At 38.7% G+C, this 13708-nt stretch overlaps 1 protein-coding gene across 1 annotated transcript in view; it reads right to left on the bottom strand.

The window, feature by feature from the left end:
• Nucleotides 1-2757: 2757 nt before the first annotated feature.
• LOC117745823 (glutamate receptor ionotropic, kainate 3) overlaps nucleotides 2758-13708 on the bottom strand; it is a 38855-nt gene continuing 27904 nt past the window's right edge. The window contains exons 13-17 of the mRNA XM_034554365.1: nucleotides 12688-12806; nucleotides 6983-7200; nucleotides 4129-4354; nucleotides 3656-3906; nucleotides 2758-2952 (exon numbers count right to left, since the gene is read on the bottom strand). Coding sequence (XP_034410256.1) covers nucleotides 2758-2952; nucleotides 3656-3906; nucleotides 4129-4354; nucleotides 6983-7200; nucleotides 12688-12806 — 1009 coding nt within the window. The remainder of the gene's footprint in view (nucleotides 2953-3655; nucleotides 3907-4128; nucleotides 4355-6982; nucleotides 7201-12687; nucleotides 12807-13708) is intronic.

The raw sequence follows: 13708 nt of genomic DNA, 5'->3' as shown, positions 1-13708 counted from the left end.
CAAAACTCATATCACTCACTGCTAATGGAACAGAGGTTATGTAGCTTACATTTTGCTTTACTTTTCTCCCACGTTTCATACAATTTTGTGTAAAATGACATTATTATTCACATAAATTTGTAAAAAAAGATGTATATATATTCAGCAACCAAACCGACTGAATCAGCCAAATCAGAAAACCCTGTCGTAATTCCAACTAATTTGGATCATGATGATATCTTAAATAATTTTCACATATTACAGAGGTGAATACAAGAGGCAATCACCTGCATGGGAAGCTACAGTACACATGAGGGTAACAGTAATATTGTATAACCACGCATCAGCTGTGGCCGTACTTTAGATCCTAGATCGTAATCCTGATCGGGATTTCAAGAGCGGTTAAAGGTCCAGTTACATAAGATAAACCCTATTCTTACTATTTGAAGAGAGAGTCCCCGAAATTATTTGGGAAGCTCTAGTTCCATTTCATATTCACCGTAAAGAAATATATCAGCCATCTTAAAAGAAGATTTACATACAGTTTCCCATCTGGATGATAGTAATCCGATATACCATAATATACTGCATTTCTATTAAATAAATAAACAAGATTTGGGGCTGTGGAACTGGGGTCAAGTAAAGAAGTGGGTTAAAGAGACCTCTCTAATGAAATAAATAGCATCTATAACATATTTGACTGTGAACAGAATTCATTTATAACAGTATAAATTTAGCAAAATACATTTTCTCCTGCTGATCTTATCTACATACTCTACTTTGCAGAAGGGAATCCATAGACAATTATACAGTGAATCTCTACCAAACCAATGCTAAGTAATACAGATTGGAGTTTTCTTGAATCATAGATTGTTAAGTTGTTGTTTTTTATGTCTTGACTTATTGACTTCATAAACCTCACAGAGGTTTGCTGTTGGTTGGGTTCCCAGGTGATAGCAGCTCATAGACTCCTCAAATCCTCCTACGGCATTTGCTGAAGATAAACACTTATTCGATAGGTATTAAATTCAACATGACCACACAAAATCATCATCTGCCTTTTATCTATTCACCGAATTATCTCTCAGCATGTTCACACACTACATGTATGGATTTACTCTGTCCACACCAGCTAATTAAACAGGACGAGCTGGTGACTTTCAAGTCTGAGATAACCTTCAAACCAAATCATTGGTAAGTTTTCATAACCACCTGTAATGCAAAGCAATCAGTTTGTTGCCAAAAAGCCTCTAGATCACACCTGGAAAAAAAAAGAAGTAACTAGCCAGAAATGTGTTAAGAAGTACTTTGGACATTCCATGGCCCTGTAGCCACACAAGTCCAGCACGATGTTTGATGGATATGTCACAATTATACAACTAAGAAATACACTGTTTTAAGGTCACAGTTATCTGTGACTTACAATTCTTTATTCAACAAAGATATGAACAGAAATACCTGATCCAATTCCTTCCAACCCAGTCTGTACATATGCGTATGCAAAAACATCCATACACATAAGTACAGACATACTACCATGTCATCAGAGCACAAACCTTTGAAATTGGTCCATATTTCTGTCATTATCCTTTTAGAAATTACACAGGACCATGGTTATGTTTTAGGTTTTCAGTTTTTTTCTTCTTATGCTTTTCATGCAATGATTGTTTTAAATTATCTTGTTGATAACAATACTTTAAGGTGACGTGGTTTGCAAAACCAGCTAATACATTATAGTGCCATGACTGTGCCAATTACAATTAGCTTTGAATACTTATTACCCTGCATGGTTGGAAACACTGTTCTAGTAAGATCCCTTAATAGTCCCTTTCAAATCACTCTAATTTACTTTGCATTGAACACAAGATTAGTGCTTTCTAAAAAGCAGAGTGGGCAGGAATTGGCCCAAATTGTAATGTATCTAGTTCTGTTGAAATCATTTTGACATAAAATGTTCTTCTGCTCAAATCAATCTCTGCATCAATGATTAATTGCTTGTGTGTTACGATATAGTTAATTTCACATGACAAATTCAACAAACATTTATTTACTGCTGAACAGTTCTGTCTCTCTATGGGTTTCCAACAACAATAGTACTGCACATACTGAGTGAGTATTCTTTCAGGTTATGATATGTGTACCATGCTTTCAAAAGATCCGGTCCCATAACCTGCAACTTAGGACTCAAAGATAAACACTGGAGCCTCAACAACTTATTTGAGGTAACATTATTTTCTGCCATCAGAGGCCATTTGGGAGTTAAATTAACACGACGAAAGGCGAGAACTTGATATCATAACTTTAATGTATGGCAAAACGGATCTCTAATAAAAACAACTCTTTTTTTCATCCTCTGTGTATATCTGCAATTTATTGCCATTTCTCAACAAAGCCTTTCAACTCGCTTCAGTCCATATTTCCCAATAAAACTATCAGTCTTTTCACTGACAGAGGATTCCTTGAACAATGTGTATTTTCTTGTGTTTTTGTGTTGCGCACGTAAACATCAGACTTGAAACAGATTTTTAGGGTGCACTGTTTTTGCAGAACCTCCCCCAAATATTACTTGTACCTCTTGTGGTTGTGAATACAGTGGTGAATGTTGTCATACCTGTGTGGCTGATGCTGCCATTTTGAGTTGCCCATGTTTTGTTAGTGTCCCCATGTCGCTGTGGTTAATAGTGAATCTGTTGATCCCGTCTATGCCATTGTCTCTAGTCTCCGGCATTGCCCCTGACAAGTTGCTGAGGAGGTTCTTGCCCTGGGGGGAACACATTGTCACGGGAACACGGGAGTCATCCCAGTGCTGCAGCTCATGTTGTCCTTTCCCGGGAGTCGTCGGTCGTTGTAGGCGTGCATGTTGATCACTGCATCCGTCTTCACCATGGCTGGAGGCTGAGGCTTGTGTTTCACCCGCCTCTCGCAGGTGAACGACAGTCTGATCTCGTCCACCATGGCACTGCACATAGACCTCTGGGCGAAAAGGGAGGTTGCGGGGAGGGGAGCAAGAAGGAGACAGGGGGAAAGGGACGGGGGGGGTAAATGCTTTAGCTTTAAATTGTTCTGACAGCAGAGTGTCGACAGTCTAAAGAGCACAACATGCATTAGAATGTAACATTCATGTGCTGTCAGTGATCATGTGTGTGTGTGTGTGTGTGTGTGTGTGTGAGCTTCCATAGCTGTCAGCAATGTCAAAATGCACCACCACCACCACCAAGCTGCACACGGTTCATTGTTGCTGCTGTGTCAGAAAGAGTGAACAAGTGTGGTGCATGAGTACACATGCAACTACGCACTGGAATCAGTGACAGTGAAGGGGTTCATGCTATTCTGACAACTCCAATGACTAATAATGGATTCATTCTCTATGCTCCAATTTGTAATTATGCCTGTTAAAATAAGTAAATGTTGTGGTGTTATGGCCCAAGTACTCATAGGGATTAGCCAAAGGCATGCAAATCCTTTTATAGCGTGTTTGAACTAAAAGCCAGAAGAACGCCGTTGGGTTAGAGGCGATGTGGAAGTATCATTACACAATAGACTTGGTTAGAAACTTCTTTGCTAAAATCGAGGCTGAGTGCAATTTAATTTATGTTGGACTAATTTTACAAACCACAGAGTAAAGATTGAATCAAGAAAATAACACATTAGGCTCGTGATTTATGGGGACATATACCTGCTCACGTTCTGCAGTCTTCCTTAGCTTGTAGACGAATTCTGCGATCGCCACAAAAACCGACAGCACGAGACCAGATGCCAGCACTATGAATATACCACCCAGGTTCTGGATACCCATGGGGCCTGTCTCGTGGCGCTCTTCATCCAAGCAGCTGCTCCCACTCCACCACTTCTCCTTCAGCATGTGTAGGCGCCCATCCTCCAAGATGCTGAGGATTGCTATGGTGATTTTGTCCCTGTATGGAGAGCCTGGAAGCAACATAAGGTCTGTTTTACTTTGGAAGATATGCCAGCTGGATTCTGTGCTAATAAGGTTCATAAACACGTTGTGGCATACTGTCTAACAAAAAACAAAAAAACATCTTAAAACGTCTTAAAAGCAACCGCTCACCCTCATCCTTTAAAAGGCAACATTTAAGAGATTTCTTGTATTAGTTAGTAGGTAGTCTCAAATGTATTCACAGGTCTTACCAATGGGAGTGCCGATGCCATAGCCTTTGCTGTCGATGATCCCTCCCACCTGTGTCAGGTTACAGTTCCTCCTGGTAATGTAATCGATAGTTGTGGACTCCATGATGAGGGCATAGTCTGACTTCAGCACCCTCTGAATCCCATCCTCAATAGACTTCACCAGTGATGTGCTCGGCTTGCTGCTCATAAAGGCCCACATCTTCTCAAAAGTAGAAACCTTAGATTTCTGTAAGGGATAGAAAGAGCCAGTTAAAGAAAACATGTGCCTTTGAACCTCATTTGATCAATCTCCCTGGCTGCAAGTGAGGAAAAAGTGGTGGAAAAATATACAAGGCTCTTAGAACTTACAAAAAAGTTTGAGCTTGAACAGAATCTCCAAAAGTATTACAGCTGAGAATACTGCCAAGCATGACATCTCATCGGTACCTCCGTAGGCCTGATGAATGGCGGAATCATTTGTGGGGATTTTTTTATTGTTTGAATAGAAAAGGTGGCACATATAGTATTTGTTCACTTGCAGTATTCAAGAATACAGATTTCAGCCAGCGATAAAATAGATTTACATGATTACATCCCGCTGATCTCCATTTTCTCGGGATTAAAGGACAGTAAATGGAAGGTTTGTGCACATCTATTCTCGTAAGTGCTACTGAAGCTGCAATAATAGAATGCCTCTCCATTAGTCTTGCATCAAGCTGTGTGGTATTTCACGCAATTTGTATGAGGTCACATTCATGCCATGTCTAATCCTAGATAATTACTGTCTAAAGACTATAAGCCATTTCAAATTGTGAAAGATGCTGTTATAAGAATCCCTCCATTATGCGTAACTATGGTAGAAGCACAGTCCTGCTTGTTTAAAACTAAGGTATGATGGTCTGATATTAAAACTTAAAGGCACCAATTAGGGTGTATCGCAAATGTTGCCAAGTTGGCATTATTGTTGCCAAAGATGAGTAGATGAGGTCATAAAGAAAGATGGACCATATGGCACATTACAGCAATGTGTAATTCAGAAATCCTACTCTTTAAGCAAGTATTTAATTAATAATGTGTATTTCCTAATCATTTGCAAATAACCACTTTAAATGAAAATTACATTTAGAATTGTTGAAGCTTTACACTGACTAATATTGTTGAAATACATTTTTGGGATAGTGATGAAAATAGTTCTTGAAACCCAGAATGTAATATGGCACTTACGGTAAATGCAGTAAATGGGTTTAGTTTTTAGAATATCAAATCAAACTTTTATCTCAAGGTCCAGATAGTACAACACATTAAATAGAATAAAATACATGCAAAAAACGAATACTATTGTTTGCAATTAAAGCAATAAAAATGATCTTTCTAAAAAGAAAACCAATTAGTTGTTGCATCGTATTCTCTCTTTTGTACTTTTATGAGTGCTCCTTGCTGGTAAAAGGTATAGTTGTTTTCTTTCAGTAAAAAAACTGTTTCCTATCTTAGTCTTTAGGGGCCAGGATGCATGTTTGGAGGTTGATAACTACAGCAAAGTGTCTTTGCAAGAGTTGAGCAGAATTGAGAGCAAAAAACACAGACGGTTAAAAGTATGTCACCGAAACACGAGTTAAGGACCAAATCCATCCAGTTACATCCATCTGCAAAGCCTCCATCTACTTCACGTTCTCCTCAGTATTTATCTTGCTTCTCTGCCTCATTGAATTGACTTCATTAGGCCTTTCTGGAAGTGCAAGGGGGAGCAGAGGGCACTTGAGCCATGCGACTCTGATGAGCTAATTAAACACCTGTTTCTCCCATTCACGACGCTACAATCACAACGACGACTTATCGAAGAACACAAAATGATCTTAAACTTTCTCCCACATGTATATTCAGAGGAACAGAAGGTTGATTTCTTTTTAAAGAGTCAAGGAGTTGGATCCAGGTGCACTAATTGTCAATAGATGACATTTCGTATTCATGGGATGCAATGCAAAAAGTTATCTTACAGTTTTGTGATTAGTGGGGCTGCAATTCCAAGACACTGGTCGTATTTAAATTCATATGCTATCAGCAACAACCCTGAACGCAATAAACATGATCAAAGCTGGGGGATTGAGAACACACAATTATACAGATTCAACAATGAGGCATGCCGTGCTCATGAGTTCCACTATAAATATGTGGGGGGCATTAAAACTAGGGCAGATAGATGCCCTGGAAGAACTTTTAGCTTTCCTGCTATTGAATTTCATAAACTTATGGACTGCCTTCGATTGAAATGTGCAGTTTTTTTCATTTTCTTACTCAGAGAAGCTGTTACTCTGGAACATGTGTTATTCAGCACCATAGACGCAGACGAATCTAAAGCAAAGCTCAAAATAATAAAATAAATTCAAAGACCCTGCAGGCACGCTGAAACTTTGGAATAAAAAAATCATTATGGAGGAACACATCAAACAGTGTAAAAAAGTGGAGAAGCTGAAGAATTTGCCTTTGCTTTGGGAATTAAGATCTAACTGTGTGTGTGTGTGTGTGTGTGTGTGTGTGTGTATATATATATATATATATATATATATATATATATATATATATATATATATATACACATACATACACTATTAACTAAAGAAAAAACATCTTATTTAATTTCACATACGTTTTACATCATTATCATTACGGTACTCTACATGTTTGCACTCGGCATGCTTCTGCTACACTATGACTGTTTTAACACTGGAACCAATCTCGGTGACTATATTGCTGTTTATTTCATCTAATATTTCTTCTAAACTAACTTCAGTAGTTTACTTGTGTTTTTTAAATTAAAAACGTCATAATGATAACGTAGTTTGAACCAACCATACACTCTTTATTGTGCGTACTATACCTTGAAGAAAGTCATGGTTGCGCCGTCTTTGACCACGCCGTACTCAATCTTGGTCTGCTTGGCGATGTCATCGGCTGAGTCCACAGGCGAGTCCATCCTCTCCACAGTGAGAAAAGCTGCTAAATTCGCTGTGTATGATGATATGATGATGAGTGTGAAGAACCACCAGATCCCACCGATGATCCGGGTCGACAGGGCTTTGGGCATCAGTTCTGAGCCTGTACGCAACACAAAGTGAGACACTATTAAGAGATTTTCCGGATAACATTGTACCTGCCAACTCTGTACCCAAATTACACAAATGCAGAAACATGATGGTCTGCATTTTTGTTAATTAGCCTGCACATGTTGTTGGCAGTGCCACTGGAAATAAAGCCAGTTAATCAGTTTAGCCAAAATCTAAGCTCACAACTCAGAATGGGCATTAAACGGTGTGTTCCTCAGGCTTCTACATTAGGTTCAATCACCTGTCGGAGCAATAACTTACTAATTCACTATGTACTCAATCACACTTGCAGATGACAATTATTGTATATTGTTAACTTACATCGGTACCAAAGTGTATTTATTGAACATATAATACGTATCAAAAACCTTTAATGAGGGAGCATAAAATCGATCCCTACACCTTATTTCATTATTTCTAATGTGGTTTATTTTGATTCAAGTATGTGCTGCATAATCAACGCTAAAACATGAAAGATTAACTGATTAATACCATTTACAATTGATCCTAGTCTCGGACTGAATCTTTTATCTGAAATCAGTTTTAATGAACCAGTTGACATGTCATATGTAATTCACACTACTATTGTTTTCATTTAATTATGTCATTTATAGCTCATCATGTTCACACTAATATATTTTGCAGTCAAATCATTACAGTCTGTATAAAAAACAGTAAAAGAAAAATATCTATCTAAATATACTACATAGCCAGACTGACACTTCAGCATCAACCTTGACTTTGAGTGGTCCTCTGCTAAGTAATACTATGATTATAATGGCTCACTGACTGGTGTTAAAGTTACTTTATATCTCATATCTGACAACCTTTAAAATACCCTTGTGCTTTGTGCACTGTTACTGTACTGAGAAGATTTATGAGAGCAATTCCAAAGAGTAACAAGCCCACAATCGGGCGGCAGAGCGGTCGGCTCTTTAACCTCTTCCTCCAAATTTGATTGGATTTGTCCTTTGTGGTTTGACAAAGACTACATGGTTACAAACAAGTGAAGACAGTCAAACCCCTTAATTCACTGTGACTTCCCAGCGTGGAGGTCCAGTCGCATTCTCTTGTTGCACTAAAAATGAAGTGAAGCAACGGAGAACTCAATTGAATTCCACACGATAAAATGCGGTTGTCAGCAGGAGACAGTATATGACCCTGGATCAGAGAATCATAAATACAAAAAACAGATCAATCATATGGTGCAAGGGAAATGAAACGGCGCCTGATGTATTTCCTCGAGGAAGGACTCGTATCTCGTAAGCCGGGGTAAAATAAATGTTTGTTCGGAGAAGATGATACTTATTCTATTGCAGTAACCAAAACATCAATCTCACTGACTGTTGCACTGCTCGTTCACATACATGTTTTAAATAGCTGCCTAAGATTAGACATACTAACACAACACTGAGGAAAATAGACATCTCGAATTTTGAGACCAGGCTCAGGAATTTACTTGTAAGTGAAAATAAAAAATACTTATTATGCCGTATTAGTGGAAGTAAGAGATTGATGAAGATGCAGGAAAAAGTACAATCAAATGTTAGATGAACAACGACCTGCAAAAGGAGCTTTAAATTAGTAAACAGTAACACTTTACTATGACGTAGTTCTGTCAGGCCGACCCTAGACGTTAGCTTCGCATAGGTTCCCTGGACAAAATGTCCATGGGATTTTTTCATTGGATTTTGGATTATTGCAGAAAATAAGGTCTGTGGCAAACACAAATTCATGATGCTATTAAAATTTCTGTTCAGCAAGACAATCCTTCACCTCGACAGCACGAAAACGAGCTGTAGGCCTACCATGGTCACATGAGTTTGAGTAAACACAACATGGCTCTGTACATTAACAGTTATGGGAGTGGTCGATCTTCTCATCTAACTCTCAAAGTGAAATGAATAAAGGGATTTCCTAAGTAAATGTATTTACCTTAAAAGGCATTAGATAGCATATGACATTTTTGGACATGGAGGACAAGCTTTAGGTAGTAAATGTTAGCTACAGGCTAGTCCAGCCTGTAGCTAACATTAGCTCACCACAAAGTTAAACATCAAGCAGTAACAAACAACCTTTGTGCCTTTTGTTATTGCTCACTTGTCAGTTTACTCAAGAGAAAAAAATACAAATGAAAATAAAAATATGAGGTGTCCTAACTTTTTATTTTTACTCACAGTCAGGGTTGTGCAACACCTCATATTTATCTTGTTTGCCACGAGTTACAAAGTCTTAATACCACAGGAGACGGTTCAAAAGTGCTTTTAGGAAAACAAAACAAATCTTAACTCAAGGCCTATTTACTAGCATCAAAAGGCTTTCGAGAGCTTACTTGTCGGTTATATTAAAAAGTAGACTTGAATTTTGACATTTTTAATTCTTTTAGTTCAGGTCGGAAAAGAAAATGGTGCTGTTGTTTTTTTAACTCCTTTTAGATTTGTTCTATCATCCAGCTTTATGATTCATATATCACGCCGAACATGGAGTTGTGAGGCTTGTGTTTCCAATTGGTTGCTCTGTAATGCATCAATATTATTAATCAACCAGCACTTAAGGAAACTATCAGTGTTTTTTAACTTAATGTTGACTCAGGTTGAATTCCAGTAGTCCATGTATTTCTTGTGTGTGAGTTCTTTATTGCGGCATCTGTGAATACTATACACAAAAGGGGAGTTAATGTATAATGATACATTACATCTACAGCCACTACGGATATTTCCGCACACATTTGTTAAGACGACACCAAGAAGAAGTCAGTCTGACGCTGCTATTCTCATTTTATATAAATGAACAGGATGTTTAGTCTCTAATGATGCTTTTTTAATTTTCAGTCTGGGGAAATAAAGCTGGATTCAGCAGTGCATTATGGTGTCCAGGATTTCTTTAGTGTTTCTGCCCACTAGCAATGCCTCACTTTAACATTAGAAAACAAGGCATTCTCATGAGAATGATTACCTGCACTTAGCATTCGCTCTGTGGAGTCACTGCACAATAACTCCCTTTCAAAGCTCCAGGCTTTTACTTGTTAATTGCTTTTAAATATTAACACTTGTGAAAATGTTTATTCCATTTCATGTAAATCCTGTTCTGAATCTCAAGATTGGGCAAAGTCACAACTGCAGTTTCTTAAACACTGACACGTCAGTGGATATTAGTTTGTGCATAAAGAATCAAATAAAGAGTACAATACGTTAACAATGCATCTTGGTCATATTTAGAGTACAAATATATTTTAGAAAATCAAAGAACAATGTCAGCGAGAATGAGAGAATTGGGAATAAGCCAACTCATAAAGCAAACATACTTTCTAAAATTATTTCACGCGGAGAAACCAATTTACAGGAAACGATCAGACATATGTTTGTTGTGAGCAACCGCCTACCGAGACCCCAAGGAAAGCATTTAAAGTACACAAAGTGTTTGTTTTTGCACCTCCTCATATTTTGCATTCTTTGTCTTGTCTATGACACCTCCCTCCCACAGACGAGCTGGGAGGATTTCTCTTTTTATTTGTGCATCTCCTCAAACGTGTCCATTTGCATTTTAAACATGTCAAGGAAATGGCTTCCGTCTCAACTGCTGTCACCGTGTGTGGCAGACGAGTAGCGGATGTCTGTTAATATGACTCAGACAACGTCCACCTCGCTGCAGAGGCCGCCATGCAGCGTGTGTGACAAGGTGCTGCAGCACAAAAGCCAGAATCAGTCCGTCAATTTCGACTCAGATTATTTACATCGGTTTTCAAATCATTGTCAAGATCATTTTGAAAATCTCAATTTAAAAATCATGTAGAAACAGTAATGCAAATACAAAAACCTACCGATGTCATATATCCATTCATAATGCAGATAAACCTGCTAGAAAGCTCACATGATCCTAATATTAACTTTGATCTGTGAGTATTTTTTGGAGGACAATGAATAAAAACTGAATAGCAGCAACAGTTTCAGTTAACAACATTGTGAGCTATGACAAAATATATATAATAGGGAATTCTTCCCAGTTTAGTTGAATAATAAAGGCTACTAACTAGCTCATTCTGTTTTGATTTTCTCTCTCCTCTCCCTGCCGGCATGCCGGTGCTACACTCGCAGCCCTCTGCCTGCACCGGCAAATTGGCCGAGCTGCTATGCAGTTTCACAAGAGTGCTGCCGAGCCTCTGTGCTTAATGAATTGCTGAATGTGTTTGCTATCCTTATGGGCAAAGATCCACTGTCAAGTCTCACTAAGCCCCTTTGATTTGTCTTGTTACATTGGGGTTAAGCATTTTATTACTTGGGCCTTCTTTTTCCTCCACAGTTGACTTCATTATTTTACTCCTGGGCCTTCATTTACTATCCCTTGAAGGGACATTTGGCAAATGAAAACTTGTTGTATCCCTTTGGTTTTTCAGTCAAAAAGGTCTAATTAAATAGTGGGAGGTTTAGTGATTGATGGTGGGTTCTCGTGCTGAGTGAATAAATTGCTTATTTTGTTCTGACTGGTTTCAGCATTATACACTACGGGTGCTCCGATCGGCCGCTGACGATTATCGTCCGACGAGATGTCGCATCGATTCTAAATTGAAATGTTTTCAATCCTAATTTTCTGCTAAATCGCTCTGAGCGATTTGAACACAGCGAGCGGCCAAATTGGTAGTTTTGACTGCATTGAAAATGTTTTAATGTTTTTGAACGGCTAATATAAATAAGTAAAATATAATATGGATTTGATGCCAAATAGTTCTTTAGATGTATGATGTTCATTTTGGAAATAATGACATCATTTTTATGTTGACTTTTGGACTTGACAACGCTCTGGAGTTACTGGAAGTGTAAGAGTTGGAAACAATCCTAGGCAACCACCTCAGGAATTTAATTATACAAATGGTAGGCTATGACATTCACTCCCCAGACATTCAAAGATCAGAGGAGCACACTTGCTTGTTGAGCGGTGAAATGGCTTCAAAAAGACCCCGTAATCAGTGTCAATATCCGTAGCGGAGCACCATTAAAGATCACAAAGACATTTAATTGGTAGGATACTTGTTGGACAGTTAGGTGGGGGACATAGGAATTTCTTCCCGCACAGCGCTGAAAACATCACACCAGCCATGGCTGACAGCTGGCATTTGTCAGACATGTTCCTCACTCACCCTTTTCGTCCCAGAAATCGAAAGCTCTTGGGCAAGCCACTGCGTTGTGGGGAAATGAATGCAGCAATGTTTTCCATCCTTTCCTGACAATCTCTGACAAGTGTCTGGCACCTACTCTAACCTTCTTAAACAGCAGGTAGGTGACAACAGCCTTCCTTTGTCATGTAAGTCTGAGCTCCGCTGTTGTTCTTGACAGGTAAAATGTCTTATGAAACAGTCAGGGAATGGAAATCATGGAGCTTGTCAGCTAAAGAGGGAGAACGAGAGAGCTAGCAGTGCATGGGGAAAGGGGGTGGTTTGACAGTATTGTTTCTGACAGGGAAGAGGATGTGTGCGCCGCCAAACCTTGTTGCATTAAGGAACCGACTCCAAACCAGAAGCTGTTCAGGAGGGTGAAGTTATTCTCCACCACATCGGATCCAGGGTTACAAGGATGGGCGTCATACCATTCGTATGGGCTGAACCTGGGAACGAGAAAGGAAGTTTGATTTTTTTTATCTTTATCGTCATGAGATATAAACAATTAAAAATAAGCACAAGAATATGTTTCAGACCCCTCTTGAACACCATTCCAGCAGCAGCTCTTCACTGATTATTTGGGCCATATGTCGGCAGCAGAAAACACAACATTGACTAACTCTATGGAAATATTGTGGCAAACATGTTCGCAATGTACATATTTATATATCCAGCGAACACAAAGTAATAGTAGCAGTTATTTGTGGCAACCTGATAACGTCCGATATTCACTCTGTTTTGGTCTCCACCTACTCCTAAAACAAATATACGTCTCTTTAGCTGCTACATGCTCCAATCTATGTTCAATAGTTAGTCACTAATTTAGTTTGTTGGACGTTCGGGGCTGGGCACTGGGCACTGAGGAAAACTGCCCACTGCTGCTCTCAACAAAACTCATGAGAGCAGTAAGACTTAACCCGAGCAATTAAGCTGCAAGCTATGTAAACCAAAACAATGTGCTGACATTAAAAAGCTGTGTAAAAGAGGAAGTGTAGAGTTGGGTTTATCACAATGGGCAACAGCTTTCAAATAAAACATAGTCGTTTGATCCATTGCTCATGTGACTTTTACTTTTCTTAACATGTTGGGGACAATGTCATCACCCACCCATACATTTCGAGTTGTTTATTTGCAGTAGTTACACTGCATTAATGAGTGTAACAACTAATTTTGTAATCATCTTGTCACGATTGAGCCTTAGCTCAAAACTATTTATTATTCAGTATATGTATGCCTTGGGCTAAAGGTGCTCAGGAATTTCAGTCATGTTTGAGAATGTGAGGTATTAAGACTCCACTGAAACCATAAAGCATGCATCTTTCCATATCTCTGCCATTTAGTTTGACAC

This window comes from Cyclopterus lumpus, chromosome 16 (genome assembly GCF_009769545.1).
Source record: "Cyclopterus lumpus isolate fCycLum1 chromosome 16, fCycLum1.pri, whole genome shotgun sequence".
NCBI lineage: Eukaryota > Metazoa > Chordata > Actinopteri > Perciformes > Cyclopteridae > Cyclopterus > Cyclopterus lumpus.
The sequence above is the reverse complement of the archived record's forward strand: the minus strand, read 5'-3'. Positions and strand labels throughout refer to the sequence as shown.